At 42.5% G+C, this 18976-nt stretch overlaps 1 protein-coding gene across 8 annotated transcripts in view; it reads right to left on the bottom strand.

Annotated features, from left to right (window-relative positions):
• LOC139376843 (centrosomal protein 170Aa) overlaps positions 1 to 18976 on the bottom strand; it is a 67344-nt gene that overhangs the window by 22564 nt on the left and 25804 nt on the right. For 7 of the 8 annotated variants that reach the window (XM_071119794.1, XM_071119795.1, XM_071119797.1 and 4 more), the window contains exons 4-8: positions 16254 to 16332; positions 15955 to 16013; positions 11918 to 12125; positions 8834 to 8971; positions 2220 to 2675 (exon numbers count right to left, since the gene is read on the bottom strand). In XM_071119794.1, the coding sequence (XP_070975895.1) occupies positions 2220 to 2675; positions 8834 to 8971; positions 11918 to 12125; positions 15955 to 16013; positions 16254 to 16332 (940 nt within the window). The remainder of the gene's footprint in view (positions 1 to 2219; positions 2676 to 8833; positions 8972 to 11917; positions 12126 to 15954; positions 16014 to 16253; positions 16333 to 18976) is intronic. The other variant, XM_071119801.1, reaches the window with a different exon arrangement.

The raw sequence follows: 18976 nt of genomic DNA, 5'->3' as shown, positions 1-18976 counted from the left end.
ACTCTTCAATTGATGTTTTCAAAACATCAGGGACCAGCAGCCAGGTGAAACACAAAAGCTGATACAGTGTCCAGATGCATCATTCGAACAAAACTATTAGCCAGCTAGCTAGCCAAGTCGAAGCGAGTTGACCTGCCAGTCCATCTGCAAATCTGTGGGTCAAAACCACCATAAGTATGCAATAAAACTCAACGTTATCAAAAACAAAACAGCTGATAAAAAAACACAATTAAAAACACGTAAAAACTATTAAATATGTAAATATTTCCAGGAGCTCTCTGCTTAGGTTGCTACTAGGGCGCCATTGCAACTACAGCACTACTAGCCACCGCTAGGCAGCTACCTGCTCCCTCTGATGTGTCACTGTTACAGTTGTAAATATGTATAGATTATTATTTGTATTATTGTTTCATTCACTTCTCACTTCCCCCCTGATGCTTCCCCTATGGACATTCCCTCTGGGATCCCTCGCACCAATGGACAGATACAGTGGGGCAAAAAAGTATTTAGTCAGCCACCAATTGTGCAAGTTATCCCACTTAAAAAGATGAGAGAGGCCTGTAATTTCATCATAGGTACACTTCAACTATGAAAGAGAAAATGAGAAAATCACATTGTAGGATTTTTATGAATTTATTTGCAAATGATGGTGGAAAATAAGTATTTGGTCAATAACAAAAGTTTATCTCAATACTTTGTTATATACCTTTTGTTGGCAATGACAGAGGTCAAACGTTTTCTGTAAGTCTTCACACACTGTTGCTGGTATTTTGGCCCATTCCTCCATGCAGATCTCCTCTAGAGCAGTGATGTTTTGGGGCTGTTGCTGGGCAACACGGACTTTCAACTCCCTGGGGTTGAGATCTGGAGACTGGCTAGGCCACTCCAGGACCTTGAAATGCTTCTTACGAAGCCACTACTTCGTTGCCCGGGCGGTGTGTTTGGGATCATTGTCATGCTGAAAGACCCAGCCATGTTTCATCTTCAATGCCCATGCTGATGGTAGGCTTTGTTACTTTGGTCCCAGCTCTCTGCAGGTCATTCACTAGGTCCGTCCGTGTGGTTCTGGGATTTTTGCTCACCGTTCTTGTGATCATTTTGACCCCACGGGGTGAGATCTTGCGTGGAGCCCCAGATCGAGAGAGATTATCAGTGGTCTTGTATGTCTTCCATTTCCTAATAATTGCTCCCACAGTTGATTTCTTCAAACCAAGCTGCTTACCTATTGCAGATTCAGTCTTCCCAGCCTGGTGCAGGTCTACAATTTTGTTTCTGGTGTTCTTTGACAGCTCTTTGGTCTTGGCCATAGTGGAGTTTGGAGTGTGACTGTTTGAGGTTGTGGACAGGTGTCTTTTATACTGATAACAAGTTCAAACAGGTGCCATTAATACAGGTAACGTGTGGAGGACAGAGGAGCCTCTTAAAGAAGAAGTTACTGGTCTGTGAGAGCCAGAAATCTTGCTTGTTTGTAGGTGACCAAATACTTATTTTCCACCATAATTTGCAAATACATTCATAAAAAATCCTACAATGTGATTTTCTAGATTTTTTATTCTCATTTTGTCTGTCATAGTTGAAGTGTACCTATGATGACAATTACAGACCTCTCTCATCGTTTTAAGTGGGAGAACTTGCACTATTGGTGGCTGACTAAATACTTTTTTGCCCCACTGTATCATTGTTATTGTTGTCAATCCGTATTGCGGAAATTAAACGTTACAGCGTGTTTGCAATTTAAAGGCAATGTTCCCGTGTTAGTGGAGACTGCATTCACAGTAAACGCTGCATATGTCGGCTCAATAGTAAATTACCTTTTAATTTCTAGCGGGCAATCTGTAACGCTTCAGCGATACAGATTGAATAGCGCCCTAGGAGTTTCTGGGTCCAACACAAATCATATTTTAGAGGATCAGATTGACCAACATTTTAGGATCTGTTAGTAGAGAGTAAGAGATTTGTTAAGAGGATGCATTTTACAGGATCTCCCCAAAAACCTCCCAAAATAACACTCAAACACTCATGGTTTTTAGCAGTAAAACACATGTTGATCAGCTTAAATGTGAGGTTAGCAAGGCCAGATGTAGAGCAGTTAGTAGAAGATACTGTAGTGTAGCTATAGGGAGGAATAAGTGCATTCGCTGATCTGGCAACAGATGGGGGGACAGAGAGAAAGACAGGCAGGGATATAGGGAGGAGAGCAGGCAGGCTATGGCCCTCACCTTTGAGCCTCTTGAAGTGGACAGGGACATCACTCTTGATGCTTTTGCTGTCCTCCGTGGACTCACTGCGCACCGTAGGGGGGTCGTTCTGGGCCAGCCAATCAGCCACCTTGCTCTCAGAGACCATCATGGCGGCCTGCAGGGTGCTGAGGTCCTTGCTGCCTGAATGGGAGGCCTTCTTAGGCCGGGGCCGATGGTCCGGTGTCAGCTTGGACACGTGGTCCTTGATCGTGACCTTGCCAGGGGAGGTGTCGTCAAACTCGATTGTGAAGGCATGAGGTGAGGCGTGGCCCTGAGCACTGGCGGTAGCAGCAGCCCCCTCAGTGTCTTTGGTGGGAATCTCATGAATGCTGTCCTCGGCCATCTGAGCCTCCTTGGTGGGTATCTCAAAGTAGCTCGGCTCGGGGCCCAGGCCGTCCTCCCTAGGCCTCTCACTCCTCTTAGGCTCTCTGCCGTCTGTAGGTTCACAGAGAGGAGAACACTGGGGATCAGTATCTAGAGGTCAGAGGTCATGGGCCCCACATGGGCCGTTCAGCTGTGTCTGTTCTGAGTCTCACCATTAGTCTGAATCAGTGTCTGAGGCCCTGGCAGAACACAGCCCTCTAAACAAAACAGGTCAGGCTGAGCTGGGGCCCAAGCAGACAGGCACAAAGCCATGTAGTGTCCACTTTGACAATAACTGATAAGGAAGCCAATCAAAACCCCTTTAGGCTATTACTTAATAATGATTGTGTTACTTAATTTGATTACATTAAGTGGCAAGGCATTATGGGATGTGGAGATGATGGAAGATCTGATTGGACAGTGGAGAGACCATCTGGTTTATATGTATGACAAAGTGAGTAGCTGAGTTGTTCATGTAACATACAAAAAAGTTGGCTTTGCACATTTCCTCCCTAACAGAGTAAAGGAACTATATCAAAGTTAAATATTGAAGATATAATACTTACAGGGATTTACGACCCCCTATAAAACAAAATCTTTCTTGAAAGTTATATATTTCACTTCAACTTAAAAGTACTTTTTGTCTCTTTTTGAAAACAGATAAACTCCCTATGTCTGCAACGAACAGGGGCTTTCAACAAAGTAAAACATTGAGTGAAATGAGACATAATGTTGTCCATATAGAGAACTACAGTGCCTTTGGAAAGTATTCCGACCCCTTGACTTTTTCCACATTTTGTTACATTACAGCCTTACTCTAAAATTTATTAAATAAAAAAACACACAATACCTCATAACGACAAAGCAAAAACAGGTTTATAGACACTTTTGGAAAAGTATTTTAATTTATTTTTTATTTTTTATTAAATATCTTATTTACATAAGTATTCAGACCATTTGCTATGAGACTCTAAACTGAGCTCAGGTGAATCCTGTTTCCATTGATCATCCTTGAGATGTTTCTACAACTTGATTGGAGTCCACCTGTGGTAAATTCAATTCATTGGACAAGATTTGGAAAGGCAGACACCTGTCTATATAAGGTCCCACAGTTGACAGTGCATGTCAGAGCAAAAACCAAGCCATGAGGTTGAAGGAATTCCTTAGAGCTCCGAGACATAATTGTGTGTGGAGGCACAGATCTGGGGAAGGGTACCAAAACAACAAGACCACAGTGGCCTCCATCATTCTTGAATGGAAGAAGTTTAGAACCATCAAGACTCTTCCTAGAGCTGGGTGCCCGGCCAAACTGAGCAATCGGGGGAGTAAATCAGTAAAAGGCTCATCAGTAAAAGGCACATGACAGCGCGCTTGGAGTTTGCCAAAAGGCACCTAAAGTCTCTCGGACTATGAGAAACAAGATTCTCTGGTCTGATGAAACCAAGATTTAGCACTTAGGCCTGAATGCCAAGCGTCATGTCTGGAGGAAGCCTGGCACCATCCCTACGGTGAAGTATGGTGGTGGCAGCATCATGCTGTGGGGATTTTTTTTCAGAGGCAGGAACTGGGAGACCAGTCAGGATCGAGGCAAAGATGAACAGAGCAAGGTACAGAGAGCCCCTTGATGAAAACATGCTCCAATTTTTTATAAGTTAGCAAGCACTTCTAAAAACCTGTTTTTGCTTTGTCATTATGGGCTATTGTGTGTAGATTGATGAGGAAAACAAACAATTTAATATATTTTAGAATAATGCTGTAACGTTATTAAAGGGGTCTGAATACTTTCTGAAGGCACTGTACATTCAAACTGGTACCACTTGCATGGGGTCCTAGATTATAGTCACCAACAGGTCTGGCAGTAAATAAGGCTGTGGTTTCATCCTATCCAAGCATCAATAACACCCACTGCTTCCCCGAACAAGAAAATCAGAACTTAATCCTAGAACTTCCCTTTTTTATAAATACTACCACCCTTCCTCTAATGATCACATTAAGACTCATGTGACTGATGTGAAAACTCAACTCAAAAGCACTGAGGGTCATGGTGGCCATTCATTTAACATGGACACTCAGTGTACTGTACATTAGAGTCCATGAGACATACAAAGCATTACTAACAACACCCATGTCATTACATATTCATGACAGGAACCAAATGTATACTTAACAATATAATACATCTAAGTAATCTGGCAGGACTTTAGGTGTTTTATATTCATTAATCCACCGCCCTGAAGTGACCAGAGTGCCTTTAAAAGTGAGAACACATACCTCATAGCTGAAACGGCCTGACTGACTGAATATCCTCCTTAAAAGCCACAGGTGGCCAAAGAAAGTGCAAGTTCAGGCAGAGGTGGTTCCCTCTTCAAAATTAAAGCCTCAGTTCGGATTCCCAGTAAACTATGTCCTTAAATTGAGTAATTAGCAAAACAATATATATAAGGACTTTAGCAAGTTACTACTTTAGCAAGTTACTATAGACTAGATAGCGAATGAGAGTTTCAGTGTTGGAGAAAGCGGTTTGTTTCAGCGCTCTGTGAGAGCTGGTGCAATGGCGTAACCCAATAGCCCTGAGTGACAATACATAGGGAAGGGGCTGGGGGCGGCTACAACAGAATCTATTCAATAGTACATGAGACCGTTCCTCTAAACTATCTCACTTCCCCTCCACTGCTACCTTCTGTTGTTAGTTAGCCTCTCTCTACTAGGGCAAGTGGGGGTAGTATGCCCTCTCCACACTACAGAAATAGCTATGGGAGGAGATTAGATTATAAATTGTCTCTTTGATGTGGGGAACTGTATTGTGTGTACACCTTATTGGCGTACCCTTATTATGTGCCTTCTTTGGGCTCTCAAGAGACTCTAGGCTTTCAGGAAAATAATGCTGATTCATTAAAAAGGTTTTCTATCTCTCCTCCACACCAGTCGAAGTTCCCTTTGTTGACTAAAGAATGCCTGCAGATAATGCTATTCAAAGCTGAAGGCTCCTTGGCTAGATAAACTCACAATGTATGCCCCTGTGAGAGAAAGAGAAAAAGAGAGAGAGAGTGTAGCTGGACGCTGAGGAGAGGAGGGTGGATATGGTGTCTTGTTTTGAACAGAGAGAGTGTTGTCCTCAGTGACTTCCCTTAAGTGGCATTCGAAGCGGAGGGTGTGAGTGCTTTCAGATTCAGAGAAGAAGGAGCAGTTTCTACAGAATCACATAGAACTCCATAACATTATATGGGTACCCTATAGACTTCAGCACCCACTACCAGCCTACCACCCACGCTCACTGCAAGCTGTCTATACTGCACACGTATCACTTACATTGAATGACCATGAATATAACCCCGGATCTGTTTTTATGCCGCCGGAGAGACATGGCTTACAATTACATAGATAACACGCCGGTGCACTCTGTTGAAGCTTGGGGCTGTCACTAAAGACTGGTCAGGAAGGCCCACTGTTTGTGACACTTTTCTTGGGGATGCTGTCCATATTAACAACGGCTGACAGACCAGTCAACTGCCCTCTACTGTGGGCCTCTCAATAACAGAGATAAGGACAGGTCAGTGTTCACTACATACCATCTACTGTACATAAGAGCACTGCTTTCACAATAATATTGCGATTTTACAGTTGAAGTTGGACGTTTACATACACTTAGGTTGGAGTCATTAAAACTCGTTTTTCAACCACTCCACAAACTATAGTTTTGGCATGTCGTTTGTGCATGACACAAGTCATTTTTCCAACAATTGTTTACAGACAGATTATTCCACTTATATTTCACTGTATCACAATTCCAGTGGGTCAGAAGTTTACAGACACGAAGTTGACAGTGCCTTTAAACAGCTTGTAAAATTCCCAAAAATTATGTCATGGCTTTAGAAGCTTCTGATAGGCTAATTTCCATCATTTGAGGCAATTGGAGGTGTACCTGTGGATGTAGTTCAAGGCATACCTTTAAAAATCGTAGACCTCCACAAGTCTGGTTAATCCTTGGGAGCAATTTCCAAACGCCTGAAGGTACTACATTCATCTGTACACCTTCAGGTACTACATTCATCTGTACAAACAATTGTACACAAGTATTAAAACCATGGGACCCTGCAGCCATCATACCGCTCAGGAAGGAGACAAGTTCTATCTCCTAGAGGTGAACGTACTTTGGTGCAAAAATAGAAAATCAATCCCAGAAAAACAGCAAAGGACCTTGTGAAGATGCTGGAGGAGACAAGTACAGAAGTATCTATATCCACAGTAAAACGAGTCCTATATCAACACAACCTGAAAGGCCACTCAGCAAGGAAGAAGCCACTGCTCCAAAACCACCATAAAAAAGCCAGACTACGGTTTGCAACTGCGCATGGGGACAAAGATCGTACTTTTTGCAGAAATGCCCTCTGGTCTGATGAAACAAAAATAGAACTGTTTGGCCATAATGACCATCGTTATGTTTGGTGGAAAAAGGGGAGGCTTGCAAGCCGAAGAACACCATCCAAACCGTGAAGCACGGGGGTGGCAGCATCATGTTGTGAGGGTGCTTTGCTGCAGGAGGGGCTGGTGCACTTCACAAAATAGATGGCGTCATGAGGCAGGAAAATTATGTGGATATATTGAAGCAACATCTCAAGACATCAGTCAGGAAGTTAAAGCTTGGTTGTTAATGGGTCTTCCAAATGGACAATGACCCCAAGCATACTTCCAAAGTTGTGGCAAAATGGCTTAATGACAACAAAGTCAAGGTATTGGAGTGGCCATCACAAAGCCCTGACCTCAATCCTATACAAAATTTGTGGGCAGAACTGTTTTTCAGTTCTGTTTTGTTTTTCAGAACTGTTTTTCAGTTCTGCCCACACATTTTCTATAGGATTGAGGTCACAGTTCTATAGAATTGAGGTCAGGGCTTTGTGCCATGGTCCCATGGTTTTAATACTTGTGTGTGCGAGCAAGGAGCGTGTGCGAGCAAGGAGGCCTACAAACCTGACTCAGTTACACCAGCTCTGTCAGGAGGAATGGGCCAAAATTCACCCAGCTTATTGTGGGAAGCTTGTGGAAGGCTACCCGAAAGATTTCACCCAAGTTAAACAATTTAAAGGCAATGCTACCAAATACTAATTGAGTGTATGTAAACTTCTGATCCACTGGGAATGTGATGAAAGAAATAAAAGCTGAAATAAATCACTCTCTACTATTATTCTGACATTTTCACTAGGATTTTATGTCAGGAATTGTGAAAAACTGAGTTTTAATGTATTTGGCTAAGGTGTATGTAAACTTCCGACTTCAACTGTACATTTTCCCCCCCAAAATGAACATGGTCATAATACAAATATCCTTACATTAATCAACTGTTGTTTAATAGAATTGTAATTCAAAAGTAGCCTACACTATACTTTCTACACATGTCAATGGTCACACAAAGAATCTGTTAAATTGCTTCAACTTACTGAGTTCCATGATAGATGCAACCTCTCCCATACTTGAATTAAAATAAAAGTCCTCCAGGCTTTCCGATCACAAGCCTCAGTTTATCCCAAAATGTTGGCTTTCCTAAGAGCTGCCGAGGACATGCACTGCACTGGTGCTATTGTCCAGCTCTGACTGTTGATAGTGTAAGGACAGCTCTATGATCTAATAGTCTAAGAGGTCTGGTCGGCCTTCCCCCAGTCCACCCCAGCACCCATTGGGTGTCCTGCTGCGTCCAAGCCTGGTCTAATCTCTAATCCTGTTACTCCTGCCCAGCACAAGTTAATGGGATCCCAGTCCTCCGGACCAACACAGACACACACACAGTGTATATACACACTGTGTACTGCGAGTCCGGATGGCCATTACCCTCAATACACAGAGACAGGATAAGTCTGGGAATTAACATAAAGCCATCATTTCACTACTTACAGAAAGTATTCTGTGCTTTATGTTCCAACGTTGGCATGCTATAGTTCCGTTATAACCACAGGAATATTTCAGAACAAACATTGCATAGGGTACAATGATCAACCAGGAACCTCTACAAAAAAATTGCCAGCTCAAATTCCCTGCCAATTCATAAAAACTGAACACAAGTAAAAAGATAGCAGATCAGTTTATCTTGATTTGACCTCAAGCCATCAGGAATGTCATTGGATCATGTTCTTTAGGCCTTAGAGTATACTGTACAGTATGCATGTATCTGAACATCTAGACATGTACACATTTGTTTTTATTTGAGATATGATGAGGTCATTTGTTGGGGTTCTTACCTGCTGCAGAGCTGTCATGCTTCTTCCCACACGTCTTGGTCTCCTGCTTGAAGGAGTTCTCATCGTCTGCGTCCCCATCCCCCCACCAAGATGGCTGTCCATACAGAGGGGTTCCCCGGTGCAATGCTGCTATGTCCCCTATAACACAAACACAAGACGTTTCACTAGATTTAGATTGAATAATCTACCCATTGTGCTTGTGAAACATGCATGTATATGAATGAAATCGATGGACACAGTAACAGGCCAGTAGTTACTGTGATGGTCATGCAATACTTCCTGAGCACAGCTGCACTAGTGTCTTTTAATCCCTCTGTCTTAAAGCTGGATGATGGGTCATGGAGCACTGATTTGGCTTTAGCCATTCCACTGACCTACATAACCCAGTCAGCAGGACACAGAGGGACAAACCCATCAACACCATGCTCTGATCCCTTATCACCAATGAGCTTAAGTCAACACACAACCAACACATATGGCAGATCTGACTTCAAACAGACTGGCTGGAGGTTGGCTGTGTTTATCGGTTGAAATGTTTAAGAGGAGAATCTCTTCCTGGACTTTGTCTGATCCTCATTTGAACCAACAGACACATTTCTCTGTGTTACAGATGACCAGTGCTTGACTTGGGCAGGAGTTCACCAGAGCTGAGTACCGGCACCTAAAATGTTCTACTGCTTGAGCTCCTGTTCCTCTTATAGAATATTAGCTCAAAAGTATTGTAGAGCGCCAGCACCTAAATATAAACAGTACCGGCCCCCAAAATAAAAAGAGTACCAGCATCTATTTCAGTCAAGACCAATAGTATGTTGCTAGTTGAACCCAGGTCGGGACATGATGTGTAGGCTAATTTACTACAAATAAAGTCACAATAGCTAAATGGAACATAATCACTTCAAGTTTAAATAAGCACTGACTTTGCATACAGATGCCGGATCTTCATTTGATCACCCTGTTGCAGGGCAACTTTTCTGAAATGCAAGACATTTAAAACTTGTTGTATATTTGAGGTTTAAAAGGCTTCTGAAGTTTGTAAATTCCACTTCGAAATTTCAGACTTGATTTTTCTGATCAACCCCTACAAAAACCATAATAATTCACGTTTCTATTTATGTATTTTACTAGGAAAGTCAGTTAAGAACAGATTCTTATTTTCAATGACGGCCTGGGTTAACTGCCTGGTCAGGGGCAGAATGACAGATTTGTACCTTGTCAGCTCAGGGATATGAACTTGCAACCTTTCGGTTACTAGTCCAACGCTCTAACCACTAGGCTACCCTGCCGCCCCAATTTCCTGTTGCTGCAGGATAATTTTTCTGCTGTGGCAAACTAGCTCAAATTAAGATCCTACATATGTTGAACAAAACCCAGAGAAAGCATTAATTGCAGCACATACTTACAGATGCTTGTGTTAAAAATGCCTATAAATGCCTATTACTGCTGCAAGATTGGTGAGGAGCCTATAAATGCTGCAAGCTTGGTGAGGAGCTATGCCTGCTTGCATAATATCTCCAGTGAACCTATGGTGGTGTGTTGCAGAGAGGAAAGGGAACATACAGTGATTCCCTGCGTCGTCAGGGGGGACCAACACATTAGCATCAAACTGACAATTAACAGGCTAAAATATCCAGGTGGCAGCAAAGGAGAAACACATGTAAACGCTTCCTGCCTCATATTTTTTAAGGGCCGTCGGGTAATGGAGGAGACGTATGTGGATGTGCCTCTGCCTATCATTATAGGCCTTCTGCTGAAGGCCCCCACTGCAGATGTTGTAATTAAACACATAGTGGGTGGCAAGCAGGGTTGCATGTAATGCTGGTACACTGGACTCATGGATTAAGCCTGATGCCCCATATGACAGTGTTAGAACATCTGTTTTTTGTATCCTGAGACTATAGACAACGGCTAAAGCCATTCATTAAGGACATCTTCTCATATTTCAGAACTAACTACTCAATCCATAGGGACCAAACAGCTTAACATTTAAGTCATTTAGCAGACACTCTAATCCAGTGCAATTTACAGGAGCAATTGGGGTTAAGTGCCTTGCTCAAGGTTATGTAGACCGATTTTTCACCTAGTCGGCCCGGGATTTGAACCAGCGACCTTTTGATAGCCTAGGCTACCTACCGCCCCAGGTAACCTACTGTAAAAGGCCAGTACATAGCAAAAACTCCCTCTGAGATTCCTAATGTAATGACAATGAACCATGTACTGTCACAATGCAAAAGCCTGTAATACAGCAGCTATTCAACTCAAGACATCCCCTCAGCCTACCACAGAGTATCCAGTATCTGTACCACCTACTGTAAGAGACACTAACATCCGTAAAATATCCACTGTTACCTACACCAACACCAGCATAAGCTCCCACTCCAGCTGAGTGAATTGACTATTGAGCGTGTAAACGATGCAAGTGTAGCGGACATTCCTCCTGCCAAAAGCACAGGGGAGAGATGACAGAAACAGAAACAGAGGAGAGCGGGAGCAGCTGCAGACACTCTACTGCCTCCTGTAGATAATTATAGCTATTTGATTGGAATAATACTCATTCAGCTACTGATAGTGGGCCCAGGAGCATGCTAGGCTGGCCAATCAGATAAGACCCTCCAGTGGTACAGGGACAGTTGTTCAGATTATTGTGTTGTTTTTAAGGTTGCTTTAATGAGATTCAGCTGGATTTACAATGTGTTATTTAAACATCCGCCCTAAGCCCTCACTCTTTTATTACAGCCTATAAATGAAAAGAAAAAGCTCCAGAGGAGACAGGCAGTGAAAAGTAGAGATTTATTAGTCTTTTCAGATGACATGTCTATCTATACTGTATCATCTACGGTGGGATCATGACAATCGTTGCTTACTCATTTAGAATACTGATTCTAAAATGCTATCGGTATAAAATTGAATTATGAATCTAGTCACAACTTGGATGCAGAAAGGGCCAAATCTCCAAATACTGTGTCATGACTGAATCACTTGAAGATCAACAATGAAATATCCCATTAAGTTATTCCCTGAAATGACTGGATCATACCGTAATGTACAAGATGCATGTCATCTCTTATATGTGCTTCCTGCTCTCACCTGCCATCTTGTCATCTCCCTTGTGTGATTCGGCAGGTTTGGCTGATGGCTCCATGGTCCCCTCGGCTGCCTTGCTCTCGGCTGGTCTGCAGCTGGAGGACTTGGGGGTCTTAGCAGGAGACTTGGGAGGAGATTTGGCAGGTGACTTGGTGGGCTCACCGTTGGAAGGCTTCTTACTCAGCTGGAGCTGGCTGGTGAACTTCTCATGCTGATGGAGGGAAAAAGAGGGAGGGAGGGAGACAGTGAGGGGGCGAGGGGGCAAGGGAGAGAGAGAGTGGAAGAGACACAGCAGTGGAAGACAGAGTACATGGTAAAAAATATAATCTTTCATCTAATGCTGACACACACACACACACACACACACACACACACACACACACACACACACACACACACACACACACACACACACACACACACACACACACACACACACACACACACACACACAGCCCAAAGTTATATTTGCATGGGGCAAGCTATGAGCTCATGAGTCTACTTACAGCCGTGGCCAAACATTTTGGGAATGACACAAATATTAATTTTCACAAAGTCTGCTGCCTCAGTTTGTATGATGGCAATTTGCATATACTCCAGAATGTTATGAAGAGTGATCAGATTAAATGCAATTAATTTCTAAGTCCCTTTTTGCCATGTAAAGGAACTGAATCCCCCAAAAACATTTCCACTGCATTTCAGCCCTGCCACAAAAGGACCAGCTGACATCATGTCAGTGATTCTCTCGTTAACACAGGTGTTGTTGAGGACAAGGCTGGAGATCACTCTGTCATGCTGATTGAGTTCGAAAAACAGACTGGAAACATCAAAAGGAGGGTGGTACTTGGAATCATTGTTCTTCCTCTGTCAGCCATGGTTACCTGCAAGGAAACACGTGCCGTCATCATTGCTTTGCACAAAAAGGGCTTCACAGGCAAGTATATTGCTGCCAGTAAGATTGCACCTAAATCAACCATTTATCGGATCATCAAGAACTTCAAGGAGAGCAGTTCAATTGTTATGAAGAAGGCTTCAGGGCGCCCAAGAAAGTCCAGCAATCTCCAGGACCGTCTCCTAAAGTTGATTCAGCTGCGGGATCGGGGCACCACCAGTACAGAGCTTGCTCAGGAATGGTAGCAGGCAGGTGTGAGTGCATCTGCACGCACAGTGAGGCGAAGACTTTTGGAGGATGGCCTGGTGTCAAGAAGGGAAGCAAAGAAGCCATTTCTCTCCAGGAAAAACATCAGGGACAGACTGATATTCTGCAAAAGGTACAGGGATTGGACTGCTGAGAACTGGGGTAAAGTCATTTTCTCTGATGAATCCCCTTTCTGATTGTTTGGGGCATCCGGAAAAAAGCTTGTCCTGAGAAGACAAGGTGAGCGCTACCACCAGCCCTGTGTCATGCCAACAGTAAAGCATCCTGAGACCATTCATGTGTGGGGTTGCTTCTCAGCAAAGGGAGTGGGCTCACTCACAATTTTGCCTAAGAACACAGCCATGAATAAAGAATGGTACCAACACATCCTCCGAGACCAACTTCTCCCAACCATCCAGGAACAGTTTGGTGATGAACAATGCCTTTTCCAGCATGATGGAGCACCTTGCCATAAGGCAAAAGTGATAACTAAGTGGCTCAGGGGTCCTGCTGCCATCACTCAGGATGTGGCCCAGAAGTTAATTGACAGCATGCCAGGGCGGATTTCAGAGGTCTTGAAAAAGAAGGGTCAACACTGCAAATATTGACTCTTTGCATCAACTTCATGTAATTGTCAATAAAAGCCTTTGACACTTATGAAATGCTTGTAATTATACTTCAGTATTCCATAGTAACATCTGACAAAAATATCTAAAGACACTGAAGCAGCAAACTTTGTGAAAATTAATATTTGTGTCATTCTCAAAACTTTTGGCCACGACTGTAAAAACACTTTTTTATACTATGATATAAACGGTGCTATTTTCCTATTTAGCAGAAATGAGATATTTAGCACAATATTGAGAACAAAATAGATATTGTGCACAGTGCCTTCAGAAAGTATTCATAACCCTTCACTTTTTCCACATTTTGTTGTGTTACAAAGTGGGAGTAAAATGTATTTAATTGTCAACGATCTACACAAATTACTCAAAATGGAAGAACAATTCTAACATATGTAAAATAAAATAAACCACTAATATATCTTGATTAGATACTGTAAGTATTCAACCCCCTGAGTCAATACCCCTGAGTCAATGTTAGAATCACATTTGGCAGTGATTACAGCTGTGAGTCTTTCTGGGTAAGTCTCTAAGAGCTTAGCACACCTGGATTGTACAATATTTGCCCATTATTCTTTTCATATTGTTACATCCGTTGTTGGAATGAGACCAAGGTGCAGCGTGGTAAGCGTACATCTTTCTTTATTTTGATGAACACCAAAAAAAAGAAGATAAACAAACGTAACGTTCTGCAGGCTACACAGTAACTGTACAAAAACAAGATCCCACAACTGAAGGTGGGAAAAAGGGCTGCCTAAGTATAATCCCCAATCAGAGACAACGATAAACAGCTGCCTCTGATTGGGAACCATACTAGGCCAACAAAGAAATATAAACATAGATTTGCCCACCAAAGTCACACCCTGACCTAACCAAATAGATAATTAAAAAGGCTCTCTAAGGTCAGGGCGTGAACATTATTTTTCAAGCTCTGTCAAATTGGTAGTTGATCATTGCTAGACAACCATTTTCAGGTCTCTCCATAGATTTTCAAGCAGATTTAAGTCAAAACTGTAACTCTGAGTCTTCTTGGTAAGCAACTCTTGAGTTTTAAGTTATTGTCCTGCTGAAAGGTGAATTCATCTTCCAGTGTCTGGTGGAAAGCAGACTGAACCAGGTTTTCCTTCGGGATTTTGCTTGTGCTTTGTTCCATTCTGTTTATTTTTTATCCTGAAAAACTCCCCAGTCCTTAACGATTATAAGCATACCCATAACATGATGCAGCCACCACTATGCTTGAAAATATGGAGAGTGGTACTCAGTAATGTGTTGTATTGGATTTGCCCCAAACATAACACTTTGTATTTACGATAAAAAGTTAATTGCTTTTTGCAGTATTACTTTAGTGCCTTGTTGCAAACAGGATGCATGTTTTGGAATATTTTTATTCTGCACAAGCTTCCTTCTTTTCACTCTGTCGTTTAGATTAGTATTGTGGAGTAACTACAATGTTGTTGATTCATCCTCTGTTTTCTCCTATCACAGCCATTAAACTCTGTAACTGTTTTAAAGTCACCATTGGCCTTATCTTGAAATCCCTGAGCGGTTTCCTTCCTCTCCGGCAACTGAGTTAGAAAGGACGCCTGTATCTTTGTAGTGACTGGGTGTATTGATACACCATCTAAAGTGTAATTAACAACTTCACCATGCTCAAAGGGATATTCAATGTCAGCTTTTTATTTCTACCAATCTATCAATAGGTGCCTTTCTTTGCGAGGCATTGGAAAACCTCCCTGGACTTTGTGGTTGAATCTGTGTTTGAAATTCACTGCCCGACTGAGGGACCTTACAGATGTATGTATGTGTGGGGTACAGAGATGAGGTAGTCATTTAGAAATCATGTTAAACACTATTATTGCACACAGAGTGAGTCCATGCAACTTATTATGTGACTTGTTAAGCACATGTTTACTCCTAAACTTATTTAGGCTTGCCATAACAAAGGGGCTGAATACTTATTGACTCAAGATATTTCAGCTTTAGATGTTTTATTAATTAGTCAAAAAAAATAACATAATTCCACTTTTACATTATGGTTTAGTGTGTGTAGGCCAGTGACACAAAATCTCAATTGAATCCATTTTAAATTCAGGCTGTAACACAACACAATGTGGAAAAAGTCAAGGGGTGTGAATACTTTCTGGGGGCCCTGTACATGTAGGTCTGTGTCTAGTGAAGGTTGCATACACGCCATCTCGCACAACATGTAAAGGGTTGTGTGGTGTGTGTTGTGTAATGTGTGTTGTGTCTGGAGTTCAGCAAGGCAGGAAGTGTCTTACCTGCAGAGCCTCGTCTGGGACAGTCATCTCGCCTCGCACCACCGTGAACAGGTTGGTATGTGAGACAGGTTAAGGAAAGACACTTGTTTGTATCTATCACTGTTTGCAACTATCCTTACAGCCACTTCATTATACAAACACAACTGTCATTCAAGGCCAAAACCACAATAGAGTGAATGACAGCTTGACAAATGATCAGTGGGACGAGAGCAATTAAATTAACAGATGGTACATGTTTTTAGGGATTGAAGTACTGTTGTGTCACTAAGGTTGTAATGACGGAATGATTGAAAGGATATCATATCCAAACCTTAACTTGTCATCGATCTTCAAAGTGATATACATCTGCTCTTGGATTCGAACATCATTCACAAATGTCTGTATGGAGAGAAAAGAGAGAAAACCTTTTTGAACATGGATTGCATTGTAAATTCACTGCTCTCTGACTCTCTCCAGTGCCAGGCATGCCAGCCCAGTTCTCATTGCTTAAAACCCCCACGGGTAAATACATAATGAATTTAGGGAAACTGTTCCCAGCACACTTAATTTCAGGCTACACTTAACCCAGAATACAATCATATCACCTTTCATTCTCAGATACAAATCATCAAAAACGTAAAGGAAAAGGGTGATGGCTGGATCAGGGTTGTATTAGATCAGGACAATAAAAATAATAAGTAAATGTGATTTCTGGTTTTCTTGCAGGTCTCTCCATTACCCCCATAAGAACCAGCCAAAGTGACATTATAAAAGGAAAGACAACTCAATTTTATTTTGTATGCGTGTTTATATTTGGAATATACACTACCGTTCAAAAGTCTGGGGTCACTTAGAAATGTCCTTGTTTTTGAAAGAAAAGAAAATTTTCTGTCCATTAAAACGACATCAAATTGATCAGAAATACAGTGTAGACATTGTTAATGTTGTAAATGACTATTGTAGCTGGAAACGGCAGATTTTATATGGAATATCTACATAGGCGTACAGAGACCCATTATCAGCAACATCACTCCTGTGTTCCAATGGCACGTTGTGTTAGCTAATCCAAGTTTAGCATTTTAAAAGGCTAATTGATCATTAGAAAACCCTTTTGAAATTATGTTAGCACAGCTGAAAACTGTTGTTCTGATTAAAGAAGCAATAAAACTGGCCTTCCTTAGACTAATTGAGTAAAGAGAGAAAAACTTCTCTCTTTCTTTATTTCTCTCCCTCGGAGGACCTGAGCCCTAGGACCATGCCTCAGGACTACCTGGCCTGATGACTCCCCAGTCCACCTTGTCGTGCTGCTGCTCCAGTTTCAACTGTTCTGCCTGCGGCTATGGAACCCTGACCAATTCACCGGACAGACCTGCTGTTTTCAACTCTCTAGAGACAGCAGGAGTGGTAGAGATCCTCTGAAAGATCGGCTATGAAAAGCCAACTGACATTTACTCCTGAGGTGCTGACCTGTTGCACCCTCTACAACCACTGTGATTATTATTATTTGACCCTTCTGGTCATCTATGAACATTTTAACATGTTGGCCATGTTCTGTTATAATCTCCACCCAGCACAGCCAGAAGAGGGCTGGCCACCCGTTATAGCCTGGTTCCTTTCTAGGTTTCTTCCTAAGTTCTGGCCTTTCAAGGGAGTTTTTCCTAGCCACCGTGTTTCTACACCTGCATTGCTTGCTGTTTGGGGTTTTAGGCTGGGTTTCTGTACAGTACTTTGTGACATCAGCTGATGTAAGAAGGGCTTTATAAATACATTTGATTGATTTATTGATTGACTGGAGCATCAGCCTTTGTGAGTTCGATTACGGGCTCAAAATGGCCAGAAACAAATAAATTTCTTCTGATATTCGTCAGTCTATTCTTGTTCTGAGAAATGAAGGCTATTTCGTGTGAGAAACTGCCAAGAAACTGAAGATCTGGTACAATGCTGTGCACAACTGAGCAAGAGGACAAGTACATTAGAGCGCCTAGTTTGATAAACAGACGCCTCACAAGCTCTCTATTTTAAGTCCCTCTTTTATTATTTTTACCCCAATTGGTAGTTACATTCTTGTCCCATCGCTGCAACTCCTGTATGGAATCGGAGAGGCGAAGGTCGAGAGCCATGCATCCTGCAAAACACGGCACTGCCAAGCCGCACTGCTTGCTTAACCCCGAAGCCAGCCCCAAGGAGTCTTTGGAGCAACAAGGCAATCTCGGCCGGCCAAACCCTTCCCTAACCCAGATGACACTGGGCCAACTGTGTGCAGCCTCATGGGTCTCCTAGTCACGGCCGGCTGTGACACAGCCAGGGATCGAACCCGGGTCTGTAGTGACGCCTCAAGCATTGAGATGCAGTGCCTTGCGCCACAGTGCCCTGCGCCACTCAGAAGGCCGCTATTTAATGTCACTCTAAAAGAGAAGCAGGGTTAAATTGGGCCATTTAAATCTTTGCTTGGAGGTTGTTACAATGTCTATTTAGGAGATGCAGTTATGACTATAGACTAGCTGTTGTTGTTATCAGGATTTATCAGAACAGTGTCCTGGAGAGACAGATTGAGTATACACCTAATAAGTCATACCGCTGACTTTCCTTATGATTCAAGATCTATCCTAAAGATGAGCTAGATGTGCAGGTCATTCAGCAGTCAGGCTCTGATTGGCCCAGCATGGGATGGAGTGCTACTTCCTGTCGCTACGGGCCCTTGGACTGTGGGGGAGGAATGCTGGAGCATGATTCAGGAGAAAGAGGTTATGACTTCAGCTTCCTGCCTGAGATAATGTGTCACAGTGGTTCCAAGCTAGTGGGTTAGCTTACACACTGAGTGATTTACACACTGAGTCATCAGCAGAACTAGGCCTAACTAACACATTACTCACACCATGTGGCGGGAAGAGCACTTCAACATGGTTTTACTCTGCCGTGAAAAGATCATGGTGTAGAATATGGGCACATCATATGAGAATACGTTCTGTTAATGCCATATGACACACATTTACAGATAAGGTAATAAACCCAGCCCTCTCAAGTCAAAGCTGGAGCAAATGTT

The sequence above is a fragment of the Oncorhynchus clarkii genome, chromosome 20 (assembly GCF_045791955.1).
Source record: "Oncorhynchus clarkii lewisi isolate Uvic-CL-2024 chromosome 20, UVic_Ocla_1.0, whole genome shotgun sequence".
NCBI classification, from domain to species: domain Eukaryota; kingdom Metazoa; phylum Chordata; class Actinopteri; order Salmoniformes; family Salmonidae; genus Oncorhynchus; species Oncorhynchus clarkii.
This window is presented reverse-complemented; position numbering and strand designations above follow the sequence as displayed.